Source organism: Macrotis lagotis, chromosome 3, assembly GCF_037893015.1.
Source record: "Macrotis lagotis isolate mMagLag1 chromosome 3, bilby.v1.9.chrom.fasta, whole genome shotgun sequence".
NCBI lineage: Eukaryota > Metazoa > Chordata > Mammalia > Peramelemorphia > Peramelidae > Macrotis > Macrotis lagotis.
In genome coordinates this window covers 120,290,537-120,318,343 of record NC_133660.1, presented here as the reverse complement: position 1 = coordinate 120,318,343, position 27,807 = coordinate 120,290,537, and the positions used below count along the sequence as shown (strand labels likewise).

Below are 27,807 nucleotides of genomic sequence, written 5' to 3'. Positions count from 1 at the left end.
TTCTCCTGTGACCAAGAGGAAAATTGTAGGAAAACTAAAAATATATGCAATTTTTTGAAGTACAAACTGGGGATTAGAAGACCAAAATTCTAATTCTATCCTAAGTTCTATCCTAAGAAGCTGGATGACTCTGAGTGAATCACTTACCAGAGGGATGGTCTAAAGACCTTTTGGAGCTATTTGTCCTTATAAACATCGTGTGTGTGTGTGTGTGTGTGTGTGTGTACACACACACACACACACACACATATATAAAGAGAGATATGTGTGATATATTACTTTCCTTTACATATAAATGTTCTTAATTTCTGATATAGCTGGAACTATGAGAACCAGCAACATTTTCAATATAGAATAACAAGTAGAGGTAAAGCAAGGAAGGTAACCTCTTCTTATTATTATTTGAGATTATTCTAGAATTATACTAGAAATTCTCTTATATCAATAAGAAAAAACTTAATGACATAATCAATAGTGATAAAGGAAAGTATACCTATATGCATAGGATACGAAGAGAGACTTAGAAAATCCCAGAGAACTATCAATGAAACAAATTTAAATAGTTACAGTCAAATAGCATATTCGAAATAAAACTACAAAAAACAGTTATTTTATACAATGCTAAGAAAAACCAGGATGAAACCATAAGCCAAATTTCCTTTGAAAGTGAAATAACTATAAAACATACAAAATATCTGGAATTAGCGTCCTTAGACACATTTAAAAATTATATAAATACCACCAGAAAACACTTTACAGAGATAAAAGAAATTAGAAATATTCACTGCTCATAGTCAGACCATATAAACATAAATATAATATAGAAAATATTAGAAAATACAGAAATATTAGGAAATATAGAAATATTAGAAAATAAAGAAATTGTTGAAATTATATATAAATATAAATAATAGCCAGACCATATAAATATAAATAATTATTATATTGAGCAGAGTCATAACTAACAATAAAAATATTACATTCTAAATCAATGTTTAGGAAATTAAGGAGATTTTTTTAGAACTTGATAAAATAGCATAACCCATGTCAAAGAACAAAGGAGCCAGAATCAAGCAAGTCAATGGGGAAAAGAAGAAAAGAAAGAGGCATAGTACCAGAACTCAAGCTAAATTACACCAAAACTATATTATAAAGCAAAACTATCTGATACTGGTTAAAAAACCATAAAAACGTTTTTAATAGACTAGTCAAAAAATTGACTAGAAAAAAAACAAAAAAGCAGCTACTACATTAGCCTAGTATTGGGAAAAAATTCTTTTGAGAATAGGCTCTTTGTTTGCAATAACTATTTGGGAAAACTGGAAAATAGTTGGGCAGATATTAGGTTTGGACCAAAATTTTACACCATTATACCAATAAAATAAGCTAAAATAGATATATAATGAGCACATGAAAAATCACATCATCTATATATACACATAAAATATCACAGTTAGGGAACTTTGATAACTATGGCTAAAAAAATCATTTTTAACAAAGAAGAGTGGGGATCATAAAAGACAAATCAGACTACTTGGCTACATAAAATTCAAGAGTTTTTACCCAGATGAAATCAATTAGGAAAAGTTAGGGGAAAAAATGGAGGGAAGAAGGAGGAAGGGAAGGAAGGAGGGGAAAACCTAGGTCTAATACATACTAAGACATTTATATGGTAAGATATGGTAAGAAAGAAATAAAAACAAAGTGAGTGCCCAAGATATGTGAAAAGACTGAGGGAAAAACTCAGAAAACTAAGGCACATAAATGTAATAGAATACTACTATGCAAGTAATAAATTCTGAATACGAGAAATTAAAATGGGAAGATGTTTTATGCAGGATACAAAATAAAATAAGGAGATCTAAGAATAGCATTTGCTGTGACTTTGTTCTTGTTGAGTCATTTCTGTCATATCCAACTCTGTGAGCCCATTTGAGGTTTTCTTGGTTAGGAGAGTGGAATGGTTTGCCATTTCCTTCTCTAGCTCATTTTACAGATGAGGGAACTGAGGCAAACTATGTTAAGTAACTTGTCCAGCTCACACAGCTAGTAAGTGTCTGAGATGGAATTTGAACTCAGGAAGAATATAAGTCTTCCTAATACCAAATCTATCATTTTTTTCTACTACCCAATCCAGCTGTACCCTTGAAGTTGCTAAGATTATAACAATGTCAGTAGATTAAAAAGAAAACTGAACCCTCAGAGTATCTGACAAATCAATGAAGGTTCATGAGAAAAGATGGTGAAACATGCCCCACTGCCCACTACAAAAAGTCAAAGGACTATTAGGAGGGACACCTAGATGGAACAGTGGATAGAGCACCAATACTGGCAGCAGGAGAACCCAAGGTTCAATCTGGCCTCAGACACCCGATACTTAAATTTGTGTGATCTTGGGCAAATCACTTAACATAGTATAACCTTAGTTTCCTCATCTATAAAATGATTGAGATGAAATGGGAAACAATTCTCACAAAAACAAAAAAGATAAAAAAAGACTATGAGGATAAAATAATGAAAGCATTGTCTGTCACATGAAGGTCACATCATCAGGTAGGTTTTGCTTAAGAGGGGAAGGTGGAAATGGCATCAATAAAATGAACTTTATAAAAATAAACTATTATTTTTATTCAAACAAGTTATAACCTACTGAACTGTACATGCATTAGGCACAGCCTACAAAGTGGGTAAAGTGGGCAGAGGTGTAACATTTAGGAATTAGGATTCTCTTTCACTACAAATGTTGGGTTTTGCTTTTCTCTACAAGTTTTTGCCTGTTCTCATTCAGCAAGAACAACAAAGTCTCAAATACTGCCAGGTATCTACTATTCTTCCCATTGTCTATGGCCTGGTAAGCAGTTCAGTTAAGCACCTCATAAATTTTTAGCTCAAGCATTATGAGATAAGAGTCCTAAGGAAAGACACTGGATAGTTCATCGTTATAAAAATGGTGGTGCCCCCTAGAGGCAAGCAGATGTACTCTTGCTGCCTTATCTGAGAATGTAGTTTGGCACATTTCCTATACATTAAGGAATTAACCATGAGACACTACAAACATTTAGCTATTTTGCAATGCTTTTAGAAATAATTTTGGAGGAATTAAGGCTGAACATCAACATACAAAAACTTTAATCTAAACATTAAAGGAAGCATGATACAGAAGAAAAAAACTAGGGGCAGAGTACTTGGGTTCAAGTTCTAACTCCAGTACTTACTACTTATATGACCCTTGGTAAAGCATTCATTCCCAGTTTTCCTGATTTATTAATTAAGGATGATACTTGGTAGCATTCACTTCTCAAGTTTGTTGTCGAATAAATCCTTTGTAACTCTTAAAATGTTATGTAAATATGAGTTAGTCATCCTCTCCCCCAAAAAATCATAGGGCTAAATTTTCGAAGAAGAAATACTAAGACACTGCATGGCAATCAAAAAGTACTCAGTAAAATATTTCTCCCAGCTCCTCTCCCCCTCCCCCCTTGCCACTTTCAGGCCTTTTATCTCTAGACAAGAGCTTATATGAAGTATCCTAAACGATGAGAATCATTTCTATTTTTAAAGTTCTTCAAAGTAAAACATTCCTTAGGCTCTCCTTGAATAACATATCCCAATGTTTAGCAGTTTTGTCAGGACACGCTTCATATATAATCCAAACCCTCTCATGCTATAATAAAATAAGGCTGCATCTTGTCCTCTCCTCAATGGAGAGGAACAGCTGGTCACCATCATCTATATAAAAGTCCTTCATGTTTTTGAAGATCAGTATAAAATTGCCCTAAAGATATTATTTTACAGGCTTTAACTCATATTTGTGGTTTTCCTTTCAACCATCTTTAAGTTTCTCATAGTTGTAAAATCTAGAACTGCACATGATATTTTAAAGAATTGGCCAGTCCTCAGTATAGCAGAATGATTTCTTCATGGAGGCCAGGTTTGAAGTTTTCCATAGACATCAATCCTGTTGCTGACTGATGATCAAAAAGTAAAATACTATGAGCCTCATCCTTGCTACTCTTTTTTGTGTATTTGGGCAACATTTTCTTCACCAGAATTGGGGGGAAGCATATTCTCTTAGTGTCTTATTTCTGCTACTTTAATGCATCCATTTGAATCGTGCTCTTTTAAAAAACTATTTTCCATTCAACTTGTCATTTACACAATAAATGTTAATGCTCTTGTACTATACAGATTTATCCTGAGAACCTGCAAACACAATGCCATGCGCATCATGTTTGTTTCCATTTCCCTTATTCCATGGCCAACACCTTGTGGCTGACTAGTCATTTAGCTTAAGTAAGTGCTTACAGGAGTCATTCGTGGATTAAGAAAGATTCATCAACACCACAGGATACACAACTCAAAACCTACTGTCAGGAGAGCCAGTAGCATCATCTTCATATGAAAGCTAACACTACTGCTCAATAACAACAAAGATAAAGCAACTATTAGACACCAATGGACCCCAAGTTGTCTTGAAGCACACAACTTATTACCCGTTTGAAGGTATACAATGATATCCATGGTGGCTTAGGGATCATGTTTATTATCTGGCAGGCCATAGAGCACCAAATCAAAAGCCTCATTAGAATCAGGGTGAAACATCTTTGTTTCCCTTTGATAATGCAAAATAGGATAAACTGGGTTACAAGAGTTGATTTAAAGATTTCAATTCTGTTTAAGAAATACAATTATCTCTAAACCATTTACAAACTGAATTTGTGATGATCTTTTTAACATTTTCTCCAAAAATTTATGATATACTTATAAGAATTTGCTATAACTTTTCCCCTCTTTAAAGTATAAGTACTTTTGCTGGCCACTTAGAATCTTCAGGCATTTTTTCCCAGGGGTCTACTAGTCTACAATTAGTATTTAATAACAGTAGTTGATAATCTTATTATGGTTTCTGAAACAATCTCAGTAACATTGAGGGAAATGAGATGGTCTGGTTAAGTGTTCTGGTTTGCTGAAGTTTAACTCTGTAGGTATTTGAACCATGTCAAAATCTTTCTAATAGTAGTTACAAATAGTAGTTAGTTAAGTGAAACACACACACAAAGACATGAACACATACACAAATTTAGTAGTTAAGAAATAATAGGGGTAAAGATTTCACTGACTGCTCTGCTATTAGGAATACAATACAGTATCCATTTCTGGAAAGGAACTATATCTGTTTATAAATCAAGTGAAGAATGATGAACAACAATATACAGTAAAGAGACAGTTACAAATGTTTATGGTAATATGTTCACTTTGATTTTTAGATACAAAACTATTTTTCTTCATGAGATTTCTCTCTGTAACAATAAGATGGTAACTTGAACTAACAATTGCACTATAAAAGTATTTCCATATTCTTTATTATATATGAAGTTTATCAAATTCAGTTAACTCCTTTAAAGTGATTGTGGGGGTGGGGCAGCTAGGTGGTGACAATAATTACCTAGCTGTGTGGCCTTGGGCAAGCCACTTAACCCCACTGCCTTGCAAAAAAAAAAAAAACACTAAAAAAATAATAAAAAATAAAGTGGGGGGGGCAGCTAGGTGGCGTAGTGGATAAAGCACCAGCCTTGGAGTCAGGAGTACCTGGGTTCAAATCCAGTCTCAGACACTTAATAATTACCTAGCTGTGTGGCCTTGGGCAAGCCACTTAACCCTGTTTGCCTTGCAAAAAAAAAACCTAAAAATAAATAAATAAAGTGGGGCAGCTGGGGCACCTACATGAATACAGCACAGGGTCTGGAGGACTTGAGTTCAAATCTGGTCTCAGACACTTAATATTATTACCTAGCTGTGTGACCTTAGGCAAGTCATTTAGCCCCACTGCCTAAAATAATAAAATTTTAAAAAAAATAATAAATGAAGATTTTATTTTTATGGAGGGGGGGTTCTTAAAGGGGAGCAGTGGGAGGGACAGATTATAAGTGCATATGAAAAGAAATTAATATATTAAAACAATTTAAAATTTTAAATATTTAAAAATAAATTCCCTAATATCCCTTTCTTTCTTTTGTCTTGTCTATTGTGCTTAAAATCAATAGCCTTCAATTAATTTGTGTCCATTCAAGCAGAAGTCCCCCCCCCCCCCGCCCCCATGGGCTATTTTCTTTGTTGTAATTGAATTGTTCACAGTATAGAATATAGAAATCATGAATTTTCCCTGCCAAAATAGCATAAACAAAACCTAAAAAAAATGACTCTAGAATGGTACTGTCCACTTGATTGTTTTTCCATTGGTTATATCTAGTTTTCTAATTATCTAACAGCAAATGAATTTAGTCAGCAAGCATTTATGAAGCCCCTAGCATTCGTCAAACATTGTTGCTAAGCATTGGGAATACAAACACAAAAACTTGGGCCCTGCACTCAAGGAGCTCACACTCTAAAGAGAAAAGCAATACGCATACGATATATATGTATTATGTAAATTTGTTCATCTATATCATACATATGTATATACATATATGCATATTTTGTTGGCAGTTAGATTACTTGATAAACTAAACTGGAATGCAAATCTGGCTCCATCATTTGGTGGCTCTGTTATCCTGGTCAAATCACTTAACCCTGTTTGCCTAGGAGGCAGCTGGGGCACTATAGCGAACAAGTCTTAATCCACTGGAGATGGAAATAGCAAACCATTCCACAATCTTTGTCAGAGAATCCCAAGGACATCATGGTCCACAAGGTCCCAGAGGGTTGGGCATGGCTGTACAAGAACGATAATAGCTCATACAAATTGAAGGCAATTTTAGACAGAAGACACTAAGCACTGAAGAGAAGGGGAGGTCTCCTGCAGAAGCTTCGATTAGAGGAAGATCTTTTTTCTTTTTCTTTTATTTTTTTAGGTTTTTGCAAGGCAAACAGGGTTAAGTGGCTTGCCCAAGGCCACACAGCTAGGTAATTATTAAGTGTCTGAGGCTGGATTTGAACTCAGGTACTCCTGATTCCAGGGCCAGTGCTCTATCCACTGTGCCATCTAGCCGCCTCTAGAGGAAGATCTTGATGAAGCTTGGGATTCCAAAAGATGAGGGTGAAAAATCAACAAAAATAGACATGATGCTATCACAGTTGATCCTAAATATCTATTTTCTTTCCTATTAACAATGTAAGTCCAATAAAAATTCAGATGAGAACTGAGTTTAATAATGTCATAAGGTGCCATAGCAGCTAACATTCATAGTGCTTATTCTGGGCCAGCCACTGTGATAAGTGACTTAAAATTATGATCTCATTTGATCCTCACAACAATCCTGGATGTAAAAGCTAGCAAAAAAACGTTCCTTCCAGGATTCTGCACATTTTTCAATTCCTTGAGATAACAATTCTGAGCAAAAAATAAACAAACACACTTAAGTTCTATAGAAAAAAGAATAACCAAATTCTTTTCAGAAGTTCAGAATATTTTATCTATGCTTATCCCAAATGGGTAAGGGAAGAATTGTTGCCTTAAATATATATTTTTCAACTTGATAGGACTTTTGTACTTTATATAAAGCACCTAAATCCATTTCCAATGGATTAAGAAAGAGATTAAGTGATTTGTGCACTATGGCGCCCCTAGCTGCCTCTTAAGCAACTGGATCAAATGAGATAATAAAAGGAGCTATATAAACTGTCAGTTATCAGTCATGATTAATTTATAATTCTACCTTGAAATTATTTGGAGAGTGCATTGAAATATATTCTTAACATTTATTCCTTTCTCTTTGTTAAGCTATTGAGCTCTGATTTATAATCACTTTCCCCAAGGTCACACAAGGAAACTAAAAGAAGATGCTCATCCTTAATAGCTGTACTGTTTTCTTATCTCCAATATACTGCTAAGAACTTGTTTATGACTTGTGGCTGGGGCTTTCCAATAGGCATAAATGTAGTTACAAATCCATCACCTCTAAAGCATTTCTAAAAATCCATTTGCTTACAGATAATTATTGGATATTTCTACCTGAATGTCCCCTTGTCACCTCAAAGTGAATATTCTATTTTCACGTACAAAAATAAATACACTATTTTCCTACCCAGTCAGGTATCCCTTTCAACATTCCTATTTTTGACCCTATCATCACTATTTTTCTAATCACTGACAACTCAAAAATCTTTATTTGACTCTTTTCTTCATTCCCTGTATTTATCAGTCAACAAATTCTGTTGCTGCTGCTCCTCTATATCTTCTTGGGCTTTGAGGCTCAGTTTACAACAGCCTTTTGGCCAACTGTTTGCCCTGCCTCTTCTCTCTCTCTCTCATCTCTCTCTCTCTCTCTCGCAAATCACAAAATATACCATTTCTAGATGAAGTATACCTATCTATTTTATATCATTCATAAGTCAAAACCTCTCCACTCCTGGCCTGGTTCAAACTCATTTAATGACTCAAAGAATTTCAATTTAGCTTTTTCATTCTTATCAAAAATTTCTGCCTAACACAAAAAAAGTGACTCCAGACAGCTCACCTTCCTCTTCTTTCCCCAAATCCAAGTAGATACTTGAGAATTGAGTTGTATTTGAAGGCGAAGAAAGGTATCAGTTCCTACCTCTTCCATGACACATTCCCTGCCTATCCTGGCTCCCCTACTTAAAATAACAGCCATTATCAACAATATCATATCATCTAGCATTTGATTAAATAGTTTGGTCCTTCTCACTTACTGTATGGATGTAAAGAAGAGTTCAAGTGGGAAAGTTTATATCAACTAAAGATGTGAATGCTATAAACTTGGAGAAGACAACACTGAAGAGAATTTGATAGCTATGAGCAAGTATATGGAAGGGTGATTATTAACTCTTACTTCTTAGTAGTAGAGAACTCAAAGGAGGTAAATCCAGATTGGATGTTAAGAATTCCTAACAATTACAACAAGCCATTCCCCAATTGACAAATGGTCAAAGGATATGTAGAGACAATTTATAGATGAGGAAATCAAAGCAATCCAAAGTCATATGAAAAATTACTCTAAATCATTACTTATTAGAGAAATGCAAATTAAAGCATCTCTGAGATACTACCTCACACCTCTCAGACTGGTCAATATAATCACAAAAGACAATGATCATTGTTGGAAGGGTTGTGGGAAATCTCAGACACTAATGCATTGTTGGTGGAGCTGTGAACTCATGCAGCCTTTCTGGAGAGGCATGGGAATTCAGAGAAACTGGAAGGATTTGCATGAATTGATGCTTAGAGAGATGAGCAGAACCATAGGAGCATTGTATAACCTAACAGCTAGATGGGTATGATGACCAACCTAATGGATTTGCTCATTTCATCAATGTAACAATCAAGGACAATTTTAGTATATCTGCAATGGAGAATACCATCTGTATCCAAAGGAAGAATTCTGGAGTTTAAACAAAGACCAAAGACTATTACCTTTATTTAAAAAAAAAAAAAAGGTATCTTGGGGCAGCTAGGTGGTGCAATGGATAGAGCACCGGCCTAGGAGTACCTGACATTTAATAATTACCTAGGTGTGTGGCCTTGGGCAAGCCACTTAGCCCCATTTGCCTTGCAAAAACTAAAAAAACAACTTAAAAAGGTATCTTATATAACTTTGCTATCTCTTATAAATGTTTTTTTAGTTAAGGATATGATCTCTCTCTCAATACATTCAATTTTAATCAATGTATAGCATGGAAAGAATGCAAAGACGACTGCCTTCTATGGGGGATGGGGAGAGAAGCCAGATTAGGGGGGAAATTGGAAAATTCAGAAATAAATAAATTTTTAAAAAATTACAATTACAGCTATCTAAAGTTGAAATGGAATGACTCAGTAGATAGTGGGCTCTTGTCTTACTGGAGGTTTATAAAGGCTTTATAAGCATATGTCAGGTAAAATGTAGGGGTGGCACTAAATAACCTCTGAGGTCCCTTAAGACCCTGATGTTTCATTGCTTAAAGTCAGACAGATATCTTCAAGTATTCATGTCCCTGGTACACGACAATTACTTGTTAAATTCAATTTGAAAAATAGGCACATACCATTCTTTTCTTTCAGAGAATATTTCTTTAAGAGAGACAGAGAGAGAGAAAGAGAGAGAGAGAGAGAGAGAGAAAGAGAGAGAGAGAGAGAGAGAGAGAAGAAAGAATATGAACACTAAAGCAAGAATTTTCAACTACACTTAAAGAATTTGGGGCTTTATTCTCAGATTTCTCCTTCAGGTTTCTGAGCAAAAAAAAAAGGTAGCATAGGGAATAGACCCCTAGATTTCAAGATAGGAAGACAAATTCAAATCATACTTCTAATAGTTACTAGCAGAGTTTCCCTCTCTCAGCTTGTTTCCCAATGTGTAAAATAGAGGTAATATAACAGCATCTACCTCAAAGTATTATTGTGATATAATAATGCATGAAGTACTATGCCCACCTTAAAGCTCCACGTAAATATTAATTACTATTTTTAGCAGAACAAAAAAATTGATTTTTTTTAAAGAAAATATCAAAGGCATAATTTGGGGATCAGGGATTAATCTTTACAGTGACGAAGAATAGAGTCTTTGTACACATTTTCCCAGAAAGTATTATGAAATCTATACTCCTCTTACTACATGCAGTAATCAAGTTTTTTAATCAATAATATTGCTTGATTCATGGCCCTACTGATGAAATATTGCCAGACTTCACTTCTCAAGCTCAATCACATTTATTTTAAAAATAATACAGGTCAGCTTTGTTTAATATTCTTTACTTGTATCTTAAGTTTCTTATCCTAAAAAAAAAAGGACAATTTTCTACTCTTTCAAAATTGGTTTTATTTGAGGTGGTTCTGGTTTTTTGGTCTGTATTACAATTTAATTTAAAATTCCCTACCAACAAATACTTAAGAGGCCTAGTTTAAGCAATACTTACTCAAAGACACTGACAATAAAAATTAGCTATCATTTTACAATGAAAAAAACCCTACATATTAAAATCTCTAAAGGTAAATAAGTATACTTACAAAATGTTTCTTGGTGTGTATGTTCATATGCATGTGTTCTGTTTATGCAAAATATGCAGAAACATATGTATGTATGTCTGTATCTGTATGGCTAGATAAAGACCTCTCTCCATACAGAAATTTATATGATAAAATAGAAATCCCAGAGTTTAAAATGATCAGTGGATTATATGCAAAAAATTATTTCTAGAGTTTTGTATTCTAAGTTCTTTTTAATTCTGAACTTATTCTCAATGAAACAAAATGATATAAGCATTAAAAATTTATTTTCTAAATTTAATTTGGCAAATGAAGATCAAAGCTTTTTTCTTATTTTGATACTATTAATTAAGGTGTAACTAATCAATAAATTATAAAAATAAAAAATATAAAATTTCTTTCAAACTTACAAAAAAACAACAAAAAAGTTAAAGACATTTAAAAGCAAAGGTCAGGGTAAGAAGAGGAATAAAGAGACTGAACCAACTTTAGCTTATAAATTATTAATGAATAGACTCACTTAGGCACTACAGTGAAACTTTGAAGAGCTTAAAGATTGGATACCCTTACAATTTCTTGCATGTTATCAATAATAAAATTTATTCTAAGTCCTGAATTCATCTACAAGAAATAAATGGTCTTCACTTGATTTTTATATGTTAATCATTTAAAATCAGAATCATAGAATTTGAGTAAGAAGAGCCCTTGGAGTCTATAATCTATTCAGGAGTTAAAATTCTGTCTATATCATACCCTACAAATATTCTCTGCCTGAAAATCTTCCAGTGAGGAGAAATCAAATATCTCCCACAATGACCAATCCCCACATTTGTATAGCTCTAGTTTTTAGGAAGTTTATGTTTTAAACATACTGCCTAAATATTTGTAGACCAAATCTATTGAGACATACTTGCATGTGATATTTTGATTTTTTAGTTATGTATAGCATAGTATATTACAATTTGTACATTCTGAAGGACTTGAATTTAATATAAAATCTACCACTCTTTTTTACCACAAATAAAGAATGAATCAAGAAAAATAAGTCTCGTTTTGAAATCTTTTCTAAAAATATTCTTTAAAGACTAGCCTTAAAAAAGAAATACATTCAACAATGTACAATAAAAAAATAAGTATACTATACATGTTTTCATAAAAATGCACTATCAGCACACTGCATGTTTTTCCAATGATATTTCAAAACATAAAATATGAAAAGACACTATTTAGAACTAAATTACTCAGACTCAAATCCTCCTCTGTTCCTAACTGTTCTTGGCTGTAGACAATTCCCCTCTTTGGACCTCAGTTTCTTAATGGAGTTTGACCCCTTTCTCTCTCTCTTTCCCCCAACACTCTCTGTCTCTCTGTCTGTCTCTCTGTCTGTCTCTCTGTCTCTCTCTGTCTCTCTCTCTCTCTCTCTCTCTCTCTCTCTCTCTCTCATCCCTTCTAAACCTTAAACATTAGGCAACCTGTTGTAGCCAGAGATTCACCAATATTTATGACTTGAGCTGTACAGTTGAGATTGAAAGCTCAGATTCTCCTGTCCTTAAAGGGGTATAAGAGGGGAAAGGTGAGAAACTTGAGAGAATAGTTTTAAGGAAATAGAAAAAAGACAACTGGGCAGGAAGAATAAGTAATCCCAGAATCAGCTGACTGTTTCTAGAGAGGGAGATCATAGTCTGGGCAAGGAAAAGAGGTGATGAAAGTTGCCTTCAAAATACCTTCAACTACAGGGTCACATTAAGCTAAAGCAAGATGGACGAAGCTCCTCAGGACCACCTGCTGATGCAATCAGAATTGAGGAAGGGAGGCTGTTAAACCACGTAGATGCTAACCCAGACCAATAAACTGTGTCTGTACATATTTGACAAGAATAATGAACAGGGAAAGAAGGGGGGGTGGCGCTGATGAGAAAAAAGAGAGGGGGGAAGAGCAAGGAAAGAGAAGAAAAGCAGGTAGGTGATATAGTAGATAGAGTACTGGGCTTGGAGTCAGAAAGACCTATGTTCAAATCTTCCCTCCGTTTTCTCAATTATAAAATGAGAAATAATAGTACCTATCTCCCATGATTTTAGTGAGAATAAATTGAGATATTTGTAATGTACTTGACATATAGGCACCATATAAGTGTCAATTACTCCTACTCCTACTACTAACTACTGTAAAATTCTCATTCCATTTTATGAGAATGTCTGGTTGGGGAACCTCAATAAACCAAAGATATTACTAACTCTGTCCTTGGCCATAGATAATTCACTTCTCCTTTTTGGGCCTCAGTTTCTTAATCTGTAAATTGAGAGTGTTGAATGCTTTCTCTTTCTTCCTCCCAACACACACACACACACACACACACACTAATAATAATAATAATAATAATAATAATAATAATAATAATAAAATTAAGTTAGTAAATTCCCTAACAGCAGAGATAAAAAATTAATCTAGACATTCATGAATTCTCATGAACAAAAAATGGAGGTATAAGGTGAAAAGAAGATGCTAAATCAAAGTTAATCTCAGTTTTCTTTAGAGAATTTTGCCTTATAGAAGACTAGAGAGTAGACAGTTCTTTTACTAAAGGTCAAACACCTCTGAACTCCAGCCATCTTTACACCAATGAAAGGATTTCAGATAGTGAACTTAGTGAACTTAAACCTGTAACCAAAAGCATCAATTCCACATGAATTCATCAACACTTCTTCCTGCTGGCATAGTAGATCGAACCTGCCTCAAAATTAGAAAGATCTGGTTCAAATTCTTCCTCTGATATACTGGATGGGTAAAGGGTGAGCAATTCACTTAGACTTTCAGGTCTCTAAAATTTTTCTTAAGATTCCAAGTTTCTGAGAAGATACCAACTTGCCTTTAAAGTTTCTCACCAAAAATTTTCCTATACCAAACAAATTTATCAGTCCAGAACTTAATCTCCTTCACCCTGCAACAAACATTAACATATACATACCAAATTTCATTACTTTTAGAAAGCAAAAAAGTCTGCATTGAAGATAGTCCTTGAAAACTATTCTCCTTATAAATATCTGAATGAGGGCAGCCCTTGACTTGCTAATGAAGTTGAGTTAAAAGGAAAAAGGAAAGAAACAAAGAACAAATGAAGAAACAGAAGTTAATAACTAAGGTTAAGTCCACTATAACGTAATAGTCTTGCAAACCTTATTTGAATATGCCCTTTGGAACAGTAAACTTTTGAATTGCAGTATGAATCAATGTGAGTATTATATTGTGATACTATCAAAATTAGTATTGCCACAAACATCTAATGTTATGTAAACAGTGATACTTTGTTTCCATAATGAATACTGTAAAGAAAAAGGAAAATAAAATCATCATGTGTGTCAGAGTTTCTATAAAAAGGTATAACTAATGAAAAACTTCAGTGTTTTTCCAAAAAAAAAGATCAAATTTCCTCTTGCATGCCTAAGCAGCATGGGCATTTTCCTACACAGACAACTTGTAGTTAATCATGAAATTAATAATATATTTGAATTCAGATAACTAGAACTTTTAATTTTTGATTCCTCATACAGATGACTCAGCAATGCAATAATCAATTTTAGAGCTTAACACCTTAAAGAAGTGATTTGTTCATGGTCACACAAAATAATTTCTGGAAAAACAGAGGTACCTGTTTATACTATATTATGACAATTGTACAACTGTACTTAATAACAAAGCTTTACACTTAGCTTTGACAAGACATTCTTGATAAGCTGGGATACAGATATTCTGTTCAATGGAAATGCCTACTAAAAATTGATCACTTTCTTAGAATAGACTGAAATTGGTATCAGGGCATACCACACTACACTCATGTATATCACCTACAAGGGCAAATTATGTGATACTCCCTTTATCTACCTTTACTTAGTAAATCCTTCCTCTCCCTCTCCCATATTTTGTAATGATACTATAACATAATCTTACAGTCAGAAGAACTGTTTTGGAATACAATTTAGCATTGAAAAGAATTTCTGACTCTTCATAAACTGCAATTATTACTTAACTAAAGATACTAAAGTCTAACCTTGTTATAAAAGAAGAAAAAGAAAAATTGACTCTTAATGCAAGATCTCAAAACAGGAGTAGTTTCTTGGTTAAAACTAGGGTCAAGTTCGAATCCCTGTGTTTCAGACCATAATACTTAAGGACCAAAACATTCCAAATGTCTCAAGAAACATATTCATTGAAAGATTAAAACCTTGGCAGTTTTGAACAGTGGAATCAGTCAGGAAGAATAATTTATCTTTATGAGACAGCCACTAATAGTATCTCTACAGCATTGAAAAAAAATAAACAATGCTATGGGATATTACTCTGCTAACATCCAATTATTTCCATTACCTTATAACCTTGGGAAAGTCACAACTTACCTGGACTTCAATTTTCTCATGTGTAAGATTAAGAGGCTGAATTGGATGAACTCTGAAGTTCCTACCACCTCCAAGTCTATGAGCTGATGCTATACTTACACTAATAGCAATAGCTAGCATTTATATAGCACTTTCAAGTTTGAAAAGTACTTTACAAATATTATCTCATTTTATCCTTACAACAACCCAGGGAAATATATATTATTGTTATTTACATGTTACAAATAAAGAAACTAAGACAGGTGGGGTGGGTGATTTGCTTGACATATAGTCAGTAAGTGTATGAAATTGAATTTGAACTCAGGTCTCCCTTATTCCAAGTTCCACTATGCCACCTAGCTGCCAATAACTGCCAACCACCAAGATCAAAAGGACCGCTATAAGTAAAAAAATGAGGCAGAGATTCATGAGAATTATATATGTAATATGCATGAATGAAAGTTGATGATACAGAATGATTTACATAACCAATACTGTAAATTATATTTTATCTTGGACCACAATTTCCATGAACTGAGTCCGAGAGCTACTATTATTTAAAATATATGGGCAGAATACAAAAGAAAAGCAAGAGAAATTTATTGATTAGCTATTTAAAAGTAAGCTTATGTTAGCTAAGTTTTCTTTTATAGCATAAGAGTTCCATTGATTCCAATGTCAAAGATACTTTAAATTAAAAAGCACTGTTGAATCTACAATGTCACACTAAACATTTTGAAAGTTAGAAAAAAAAGACCAGTTCTGTTTGACAATGATCTACCATTGAATATTTCCTTTAAATAAAATCATGTCAAACACATTCAATTGTTTCATTTTTAAGTTATCCCATTCCACATAATGAGTTATGATATTAGGAAATGACAATTTAAAAATTATATATATTAAATTCTTAAATATTAACCATTTTAAGATGACTTTGCACTGATCAAAGCTCTTAATCCTAAACACATACAACTGAATTCCTCTCACAACTTCTGTCTGAAACTATCATTTAAAGAATATAGGCAGCTTTGGAACATGAATCAATAATTCAAAATGAAACATTTCCACATTATAACATATTATGGTGTACATATTACTCTATCATAATATGCTAGCTTCATTCAAAAAATAAAAAAGGAACACATTATAGCCCAGAAAATAATGGGTGAATGGACAGGACACATGTCCTAACATTTAGTAGGTTATATTTGGAAATATGAGGAAGCAACTAAATGGAAATACTGACCAACTATAAAACTGATTTATAGAAGCAATATTAGTCTTCCACCATAGAAAAACAAAATATATTTGTATAAACAAATAAGGAAAAAAAATCACCTTTTCCTAAAATTCATGAAAAACCTATATAATCAGAAAGATACATATTATATAATCAGTAAGGAGATCACTTATCATGACCATATAATAAAAATACAGTATTGAGGCAAAGTCCAACACAACTATCCCATGAAGAATCGAGAACCACCCTTTATAGGCATATTTTAAACCTCTTCCTTGTTTTTCTAAATACACACACACACACACACACACACACACACACACACACACACACACACACACACACCCTATCTGAATCAGGGAAAAGCCAAGAGATATTCTTACTGTAAATAAGGCATGTCTTATGAAACTGAGAAGTTATAAATATACCAATTCAAAACTGTACTGACATATTTCATTTCCAATATAAGTAAAAAAGCAAGTTATCCATTTGGTAACTTCAAACTTGCTAAGTCTTTAAAAGCCCCTTATCAATCACAGAGGTGAATACTTTTTTAATATGAAAACCACCCTGGCCCCTTCCCCCAATAAATTTGTGGGTTGTAATAGATCTTTGGGTTCAACTTTGCTTTTCAAACAGAAAATCTCATTTTTAAAAATTATAAGTAACATATACATACATACATACATGTATGTATGTGTATGTATTTTAAAATACTACTCTAATTAACATAAAGAAACCAGCAAATTGACAAGTAAGAAACTCCGGTATGGGACAATTCAAAGCAAATGCAGTAAGTTGATAAATATAAAATAAACAACACTTACTGAACAAAAATACAAAATCGAAAACAGGAACTTCTGCAAAATGAAAGCACTACTCTTTGTTCAAATTTTTTGAAGTAATTTTCAAAGAGTTGCTGAGGGATTTTTTTTTTGTTCCTCTTATTCAAAACTAAGTAACAATCTACTCAAAAGAATAACAGGCACCCCAAATGACAACATTTTAGACAAAATTAAATCCACAAGTCAGAACAACTATAAATTTAACAGCTTAAAAGACAGTGCAAAGGTAAACAAAGATTTTAAAAAGCAAATTTTGAAATCATGATATCACATAACAACAAAAAAGATTGACATTAACTTACCTTGACACATTTTCTGGAATGTATTCTAGAACTGGATACCCATCATTTCTTCTGGATGACAAGTCACTGTGTGATTTCCATGATTCAACTAATGTATTGACTGGAGGAAATGAGCTCAAATGTGAAAAAGACTGATCTCTTCCAATAGGTCTTGATAAAGATATTGTGCCTTGAGCTCCAATCCTGTAGTGAAAAGACTGTCCACCTGAATTTACACCAACAATAGCAGATGAAGGCAAGCTGTTTTCTTGGTAATAGCTACCATCATCAAGTTCTTGTTTAATTCCCATAGGCAAGCCTGGATTTGAAAATCCACTGCCTTCACAATTGCCATCAAATGATGAAACAGGTGGTCCTAAGATTCCAGATAGAGAATAATAGTCTTTATCATCCATAAAGGAAAAATATGAACCATCCATAAATGGAAATGGATTTATTGTTTGATTCCCTTTAAAAGAAGTACCTGAGCAAGAATGCTTGACTGACTCTTGTTTTACTGGTACTGAGAACTGGGAATCAGAACTGACTTTGCTATTTGCTCCAAGACATGAGCTACTGAAAGCTCCATCTGGTTCAGATTTTATATACTGTACAATGTTAAGCTGACTAGCTGCGCCATTATTAGAGATGGAATTTTCTATTTCCTCTGTTTTAGGAAATGTCACTTCTTGAGCACCTCTCTCATTCGATTCTGGACTGGGAACAACATCCTGGGTTGTACTGGATCCAACGGATGTGGCAGAAGCAGCAAAGCTGAAGGCATTGTTTCCTGGGCTGCAGATAGAAGATCCCACAGTGCTAGCAGCTGGACTAGAAAGAGCAGACCTGTTATTGGTATTGGAAGGGCTGGAAAGAGAGCACCTTGAGTTGTTGATAGTTGCAGGGCTGGATACAGAGGAGCGCATGGTGACATTATTAGGACTCGAGACAGGAGATTTCACACTACAGTGGCTAGGAGGGCTTGAAATTGGGGATTTCATGCTACTTATTGGACTAGACAGAGGAGAACCGACGTTGCTAGCATGTGCAGGGCTGTGAGACACAGAGCTTCGATTTTCAACATTCGGGGAACACGGCAAAGGAGTTCCCTGGGTGATGGGACTGTGCACTGTGAAACTGCCAAAGTTGGCCGTGGTTGAGGACACGGAGTTGATTCCAGCAGGACTGCAAACTGAAGAAGTCATGTTCAGAGGGCTACAGACAGAAGGACTTTTCTCATGACACATTATGGGGCTTTTAACAATAGAGCGCATGATACTACCATTCACAGAATTTCCAGAGTCAGATATAAAGGATCTCAAGGACCTGTTTACACTGTTTAAAGTAGAAGGGCGATGGCCATTTTCTTTGTAAAATTTTACCAGTTGTTCAACATTTTGATAAATTTTTGCTGGACTTATGCTTCTTCCATGCTGATTTTGCTGATCATAGGCAAAATCAGCATCTCTAATCGAGTCCATGTATAAACCCATAGATTCAGCTACAGTTGCTGAGAGTTCCTTAGATTCCAACTCTGTTTTAATATCAGATGGCAAAATCCCAGACTGATTACTGTCTTGCTGAAGGCAGGGGAGTAGTTCATGTTTTTCTTTGCTGTTTCCTTGAGTACTGTTGTTTGGAATAGCACCGGAAACACAGCTTACATTTATAATCTCCATATAGTTATTCTCATCAGTTCTCTCTCCAGACCCCAAAGAAGAATGCTCCACAGACTGAGAAACTTGACCCCAGCGTCGTTCCATATCTAGGCCTTCAGGAAAGCTGTGGTATCCCTTGGTCTCCATAACTAGCAACAACAACAACAACAACAACAAAATACTGTTAAATAACAGAAGTTAATAGAAGTAACATCAATTCTAGTATATATTCAAAAATTCTACATATATAAAGCAAAGGAGCTATACCATTTCATTTTAGAAATATGAAATAATATTGAAGAGGTTAAGAAATACAAAATTACCAACCCTTTAAACTTCATATTTTATCTATTCTCCAACTAAAAGAAAAATATAAATGAACTCTCTATATAAGTTGACAAATAATTCTGAATATTCTAAAATATAACATACTGGAAGAGCATATCAAAATATTAAAAATTAGACTTTTAGATGTCTTTTATAATGTAACTTCATAAATATTTAGAAGTAGGGGCCTTTTTGAATGGCACAGTCTATTTCAAAATGTATAGACTTAACTGTTAATATTGACAAGTAAGGCATAACCTCTTCTAACTTAATTAGAATGAGATGCAACACAAAATGTATTAAAAAATTCATATTGTCTGCACGGTCATTTCATGATCCTGTTCCCAGGTATTTTTGTACAAAACAATATTTGAATGTGATGTCATCATAAAAGGACCTCATCAGTCCCTCCTTCAAAAGAACTTTAAATAGTTATGGAAAGATAAAGTGTTTAAGATAGTTTTATACTTATGACTTGTAACAGTTTCTATACAGGAAATAATTTACAGAAATCCTACAACTTAACATGGATAAAGCAGATAGCTTTAGAATAGAGTGCTGAGCATGCAGGGCCGGGGACCTGGGAACAGTTATATCATATGTGCTTACTGTTAAGTATCTAAAGAATATATGATCTGAAAAAAATTCAATTATTCCTTACATTTCACATCTAAGAAAAGTTATATGACTTAAAGAACTACTCTCCTACTGTTCTCAATATCATATTTATTGATAACAGTGAGAGGGAGATGTTAGCTTATAAGTATATAAATGTATATATATATATAATTATATATATGTAAATATATATAAATATAAGTATATAAAATGTTTAACATGAATCATCTCATGTCATACATCACTGAGATAAGCAGCACAAACATTAGTATCCTTATTTCATAAATAAGGAAATTGAGTCTCAAACAGTTTAAATAACTTGTCTAAAGAAACACAGCTAATAATTGGTTAACCCATAACTGAATTCAGAGCTTGAACTTTTCATTTTAGGGCTCCGTTTGTTACACTATGCCAAAATTCTGTGTGGTAACATTGTTTGGGGACCCTTTCCCCACCAAAAAAGTATAGGGCGTCACTTCATAAGTTTCCTAATATAAACCAGAAAGCTGACAAAAAAAAAAATCTCTCAACTGTACTCCTAAATTCTGGGTATTAAGGCATTGGCAAAGCAATGGGATTTATATATTTTAAAAGTTATTGGGATTTTTTTTATTTTTAAGGCAGAAATAATTGAAAGAGGCATTAAAATTTATATTTACATACTGTACTAGCACAAGAGACACTATTTTTATTAGTTTTTAAAAAAAGAAATATTCTGTAAATCAGAGCAAAACGAAGAACATTTTAAAAAGTAGAATTTGATAACAATTCAAAATGTCATAACCTCACTAAAATGCTAAATGTGATATGACCACAAAGCAGAAAGTTGAATCAATGTGCTGATAATTCAGTTCAAAAATGTGACGGGAAAGATACAAGGGCTAGAGTAGGCTTTAGTAGAAAATACTTTATTGGGAAAATATGAGGCCTTGGATTACCTAAACTGTATTCAGATTAAGAGGAAACAGTCAATGAATAGTTGCTACATTTGCAGAAAGCCTAAGGATATAGTAATTTTTCCTCAAATATCAAACTAGAATTTATGTAAACTTATGACAAATGTTCCATGTCACATCAGACCAAAAAACAGGAGCCCATCACATTAATATGTCAAAAACTTCCCCCACAGATGTTCGAATTATATATCATCTTATTCAATTTTCCCATATTCAACTTCATCTCTAAGAGAGTCATCCAACCTTTGTATGACTACCTAAGGTGAGAATGTTGTATTACCTACCTCAAGTCCCTTTACCCAATCATAGGGAGGCTTCAATTGTTGGTTTATTGGGTTTTTTTAATTAATTAAATTCTTTCTTTGGTGTGCCAAAACCTGACTTTGGTGTGCCAAAACCTAAACTTTCACCCATTTGTTCTAGCTTGACCTCTTAAAGCAACACAGAATAAATCTGTTTCTTCTTTGTGTTGACATTATTTTTTAAAGACATCAAAATTCCCCTTGAGGCTTCTCTAGAGTCTAATACCAAGGTCCTTTAACTTTTCTACACTTTAAATTTATCACAGTTAATTTGGGCCTGGTATCATATCTTGTTAAAATCATTTTAAATCTTTGTCATTTGTGATTGCATTTCCTTCCCAGTTTTCTGTTATCTTCAAATATGAAAGAATTCCAATTTTTCCTGTCTCTATTGAAGCCTCTCATATGTGTATCCATGTGTGTGTAACAGAGAGAAACTCCACTAAAGATTTGACACTCCACTAAAGAGCTCTCTCTATCCAAGCGGTCAGCAACTCTTAATACTATGTTGGTAAATTTACTTAAGTATCTGTGAAAAATTCTTTAAGCATCATGCATGCCAACCTAAGGTTATCTTTGGAGGGTGTCAAAAGTTATTACTCCTGATATACCAAAATAATATCCCAACCAAAAGAGGAAATGAGATTTGTCTGGCAATAAGTCTAACCAAACCATTCAATAGATGGCATTATTTCGATAATGATCTCATAAGTTCATTAAAATATTAACAAAAATATAAGGTTAATTGAAAATTATTTTCAGGTGTCCATGACTATTTTAGGCTAATTCCAGCCTAATGAATCAGGCTAGTAGTTTATTTCCAAAACTACTCATGGGAATGCAGACTATACTCTTGAACCTGGCACATAAATATGGTCAGAGAGACCTGCATATCATTTTAACAGAAGTCAACAAATATATGAACATTTAAAACATACTGACAAACAAGGTGACCATGGCAGGATGCTAACATATGATGGAAAAAAGGAAAGTTTTCCATTACTTAAAAAAGTAAGCTCTATTAGGTGGTGATATGGAGACCTAACCCTCCCAATCGGAGCTGCAGCACAAGACCCCTTGTGATAAAAGTAAAAGCAATAAACGTTTAATTTTCATGCAATAATCTAATATTAAAAGTTGATGCACAATTAAGGATCATGGAATTAAAAAATGCTCAGCCTCTGTTAGGATGGCTAAAACACATGCCTCTCTCCTTTACCCTATTAGATAGGAGCTGAATTACAACGTCTTACCTATTTACAGTCACCTCAAAAAACCATTTTTGCTCATCCCAGTCTAAATACATGCCTTATACTATTATCTTAAATTTTCAGTTAGACTCCTAAGAATTTATTGATCAAAATATATAATAGTTGTAAAATCCACTAACTACTCTTTCATCATTTTTATGATCGATTAGTGTTATTTTCAGATCTTTTATAGACAAGATAAGTAACAGGTACTAGTAGTCCAAGGTCACCGAAATAAGCCCGTGGTGAAACCAGTCAGAACTGAGCAGATCTGATTCCCACTTCCCTGCTTATTCCATTGAGCCACCTAACCTCGCAAAAAAACAGAAAGTTGTCTCCTTAAGGAAAATACCAAGCTCCTCTCCTTACAAAAACAATCATTTTCTCCAGCAGCATTTTCAATCCACGCCACGGTTTCAGTGTTAAAAATGCTATCTGGCTTTCTATGGAAATATAAAACAATGGATGGATCACTTGAAGAACAACACCGCGATGCAACAGTTCGAGCTCTACACCTGAACTTCTGCACCTGAGGAGTTGGGGTGACTCCCGAGGTGGGGTACAGCGTGAATATCGACGACCGTGCTCTTATCCGGAGCAATGTCAGTGCAGACTTGCCCTCGGCTTCACTTTCCCATGAGATCCGGGAGCTTCCTCAGAGGCTATCGAAAAGGATTAAATGACAAAAATAAAAATCAAGAACTCGGTCTCTAGGGGGAAGAGCGGAGAGGAGGATGGCCGGCTACGGCCGCCCAAGGTAAGCTAAAAGCTGTCTGCTCCAAGCGCTTGGCAAAAGTGGCCAAAACTTTTTTTTTCCCCCAAATGGTCCTCTGGCGGCCAGAGATTAAAAAGTGGAGAACCCAAACCCCAACCAGCCGCCACCGCCACCCGCCACACCGCCGGGGGCTCCGGGCTGCGCAGCTCCTTCTCCCAGCCGAGGGCCGGGCGGCAGCGCCAGCCGCGGCCGCCGCAGCCCCGCCGCAGCCCCCGCACACCTGCCCGCGCCCCGCGCGGGGGTCTCGGGCGGCTCTACCTGTTGCTCCGGCCGCCGCCGCCGCCTCCGGGTCGCCGCTGGTGCGCAGCCCCCTTAAGTCCATCCGCATCCGGGCGGACAAGCGCCGTCCTGCTGGCCCCGGGAGGGCATGAAGCGGCGCCGCTTCCTGGCCCAGGTGACTCCACGGCTCGGGTCTGCGGAGCCTCGAGTCGGCTCCGTCTCAGCAGCCCAATGACACCCGGGGCGCGGGGAGAGAGGCAGGGGGCAGGGCCAGGGCCAAGGTGGGAGGGGAGAGGGGAGGGGGAGGGGGAGCGGAGGGCCGAGCCTTTTAAAAGCGGGTCACATGTCCAGAGATAAAGTTCAGACCGAGCTCCCGCCTCTCCCAGCCCTCCCCATTGGCCCGGGGAAAAGCGAAGAGCCACGCTCCACCGGGCAGGCGGGCTTCTCATTGGACAGCCGCGATTGTCAGTCACTGGGCGGGCGACATGACTGATACAAAGTTGCTGCGACACAGCCTGGAATATGTGGCTCCCCCTTAAAGCCACAGAAGGGGCCGGGGACTACGAGGCCGACGGGAACATGCCGTCCGCTACTGGCTTGTTTATCGCCTCTCGTCCCAATGCCAGTCTGCCCCCGATTCGGAAGCGGGGGTGAGGGGACAAGTTACCAGGGGGTCGGGGTCCTGGCGCTGCCCACACAGTCCTGGCTCTCTGGGTGGTCCTTCGCACCCTCTACCTGCAGCGCCAGGTGAGCGGCGGCGATCTGCGCTCTCCGGTGTTATGGAGGAGAGCGTAGTGGGCTCTCCCGGGCAGCCAAGCTTCTCCCCTCCGCCCCCTTCGCTAGGGTGTTTCGGTGATCTCTTAGGAGAGACGTCGCCGCCACCACCTTCCCTTTAGGTTTCCTTGCCCAAACCTTTCGGGAGGAGCAGGAGGTTGTCAATGCAGTAAAATCCTTTACACACAGCCCCCCCCCCCCCCCCCCCCCCCCCCCGTGCACAGGGGTCACGGATTGAACATTGTTTTTCCCTACTTAGTTTAGCTTTGGGGTTTCTGCCAGGCCCAATTTACCATCGAGGATTTTCACTTCTTTAAAAACCGTGCGGGGAGACAATCCGGAGAAATAAATGAGGAGAAGGGAAGAAGCAAAACTATCAAACTATACAGTGTCTGCAATAAGATTTCCGTTTCCCTTGGGCTCCCCCCCCCCCCCCCCCCGCCGGTCTCGGCAATCTCCTCAGCCCACCCAAACTCTACAGTCACTAAGCAAAGGATACTTCGTAACTTGGATTTCTAAGGACTTTTCTGCACAATATTACACAGCTTTGGCTCCGGGTCTGCAGCAGTGACGTACACACCTAAATCTAGCCCCCCCCCCCCCCCCCCGCCCCAGCCTCCGGGACCCGGAGCCCCGCGGACGGCAGCCGCAGCAACTGTGTGCAATCAGCTCCCTCCCCCGCCTCCCCTCCTCACCTCCTCGCCCGCAAAGCCGGGGATCGGGGCGCCCCTGGCTCCCGAGCCGGGCCGGGGCGCGCACCCCGCAGCCCAGGGTCCGAGCAGTCCGGGCGCCGGGTCCCCTCGCCGCTCCCTCGCCCTCCCAGACAAACGTCCCGGACAACAAGCCACAACTCTCCCCGGCCGGCTGGAGTCCTAGAGACTCGGGCGCCCGGGGAACAACTTTGGCCGCAGGGCTCGGCCGTCACGCGTCCTTTCCCGGCTTAACCACCGGCCCCACAGCGCGCCGCGCTCTCGCCCTTCAGCGGGCATTCTTTGGTTTGGGGGGCCAGCCCCCCCGAGGGGAGAGGGAGGGGAGTCCCGGACGGACGTGCCCTCTTGCCCAAGTTTTCAGCCGCTCGAAGGGGAAGGCCGGCTCGGTCCGGATCTCGGGTTCTTGGCAGAGATGCGGGCGAGGGGTTGCCCGCAGCCGCCCCGTCGCAGCCGCGCGCCTCCCCCGTACCCTCCGCAGCCCCAGCCCCAGCCGCCTCTCTCCGGCCGCACTCACCTTTCCTAGGACATGGTGAGGTGGTGGTGGGGAGCCGGGGCCAGCGGCAGCCGAGCAGGATGGGGATGAGGAGGACGCGGCGCGGGCGGCGGGGCTGGCAGGCGGGCGGCGGCGTGCAGCTCCGCTACGAGGGGTTACAACCTCGCACACGCTCGCAGCCTCGCACACTCACGCGGCGTGCGCACCCCACGGCGGGGCCTCTCCCGCAGGCCGGCTGCTGCAGCCCAGTGCGCTCCCCGCGCCGCCGGCCCCTCCTGGGGCTGCTGACAGCTCCGCCGAGGGGCGTGTGTCTGTGCGTGTGTGCGTGTGTGTGTGCGTGTGTGTGTGTGTGTGTGTATGTGTGCGTGTGTGTGTCTGTGTCTGTGTGTGTGTGTGTGCGTGCGCGTGTGTGTGCGTGTGTGCGCGCGTGTGTGTGTGTGTGTGTGTGTGTGTGTGTGTGTGTGTCTGTGTCTGTGTGTGTGTGTGAGCGCGCGCGCCGGGCCCGGGGGGGTCCCGCAGCGCTCCGCCCGCCCCCGGCACACCCTCACCCTCACCGGCGGGCCCCGCAGCCCGGCCGGGAGGAGCGGCGATGCCCGCGCCCGCCGGGATGCTGCCTCAGGTGCACTTCGCACCTGCCCGCCAGGGAGGGGCCGGCCGGGGACCCGCGGCGGGCGACCGAGGGAAAAGTTTCTTTTCCTCCGCCTCCTCCCGCCCGGCTCCCCCTCTCCCACGGGGGGGGCGTGCCGCGGGCCCGGCTCCTCCGGCCCCTCAGCCGGCGGCGGCGGCTCCTGGGAGGGAGCCCCGGTGGGCCAGCGCCCGGGGCTGCCCCTCCCCCTCCCCCCGCCCGGGAGACGCCCGCGCCCGCGCCGCGCGCGCCCGGCCCCACACAGCCACGGCGGCGCGCGCGCGCGCCCCGCCGCCGGGAAAGTGAAAGAGGGAGGGGGAGGGGAGGCGGCTGCGGGAGCAGCTGCTGGGCCGGCCGGGCCTCGGCGTCCGGAGGGGAGCGGGGGAGGGGAGGGGCTCGTGCACCCGCGCGCGCGCCCTCTCCCCCCGACCAATCAAAGTTTCCAACCCCACCGCCAGCGGCTCGGCAACGAGACGGGAGCCCCCCCCCAGGGCAAGGGCATCCCCGCGCCCCCCCAGGAGACGTCATCCCCGCCGGAGGAAAACTTGCGGAATACTCCGCAGCCCCCGGCCCCGCAGCCCTCTGCCTCGGCGGCTCCGTTTGTAAAAGGGGAGGGTCCGGCCCCCGGCCCCTGGAGTCCTGAAAGGCTTTCGGCTGTCACGCGCAGCGCTGCTGCGGGCAATGGGGACTCCCTATCCGGAGAGGCTGCAAAGTGTTCAGGACTGTCTCGGGGGCCTGGGCTCACCTGGAAAACAGCGCCGAAAGAAAATGCGGTAACTAGAGATGGAGAGAAAGGGGCAACAAAGTGGAAAACAGTCCTTGAATGTCAACAGTTGCAAAAGTAAAGTGTGGGGCGTCTGTATACAGAACGATTCGCCTCAAAGGAATTCCCTTAAATGGTTAATTCTTCTAGTGCGTTTAAACTTCAATTTAATATACAGAACTTTGTTTTCTGTAATATAATTTTCAAGAATCGATGCTTTTTCTAATTGAATGGCATTAAATTGAAGAGAATTTGTGCAAAGGGAGGCTTACTCTACCAACTTAGAAATTGAGCCAGTGTTGTTCTTTTCATGCCCCTTTTCACGTTTTTAAAGTTAGGTTTGTCTTTCCTCCTTTTGAAGAATCTTTGTTATTACATAAATAGCAGGATAAGATTGAGCTTTTAAAAGCAGACATCAAAAAAATTCTCCTGTGAGGTTTCCACCAACAACACCATTACTGCCAGATTGTCTAATCCAAAACCTTACAAAGGAAGGCAGGTACTTGGAATTAAAGTGGAGGTTCACAGACAATTGCGGCCCTTGGAGTTGATATTAGATGATTATTCAGTTAATTGTGAAATGGTTTTACTTGTACACGAATATATTTAAATGTTTACTCAAAATGTTTCAACAGTTCCTCTCCCATTCATGATATTCTGGAGCACTCATCCTTTTT

At 38.6% G+C, this 27,807-nt stretch overlaps 1 protein-coding gene across 5 annotated transcripts in view; it reads right to left on the bottom strand.

Moving 5' to 3' along the window:
- Positions 1–26,231, bottom strand: part of NR3C2 (nuclear receptor subfamily 3 group C member 2) — a 389,957-nt gene extending 363,726 nt beyond the window's left edge. Inside the window, exons 1-2 of one of the 5 annotated variants that reach the window (XM_074229160.1) lie at positions 25,764–26,231; positions 17,682–19,467 (exon numbers count right to left, since the gene is read on the bottom strand). In XM_074229160.1, the coding sequence (XP_074085261.1) occupies positions 17,682–19,465 (1,784 nt within the window). In that variant the 5' untranslated portion in view covers positions 19,466–19,467; positions 25,764–26,231. Of the gene's footprint in view, positions 1–17,681; positions 19,468–23,286; positions 23,602–23,804; positions 23,979–25,234; positions 25,273–25,763 lie in introns of those variants that run through there. The other 4 variants (XM_074229161.1, XM_074229158.1, XM_074229159.1 and 1 more) reach the window with 4 other exon arrangements.
- Positions 26,232–27,807: the final 1,576 nt, after the last annotated feature.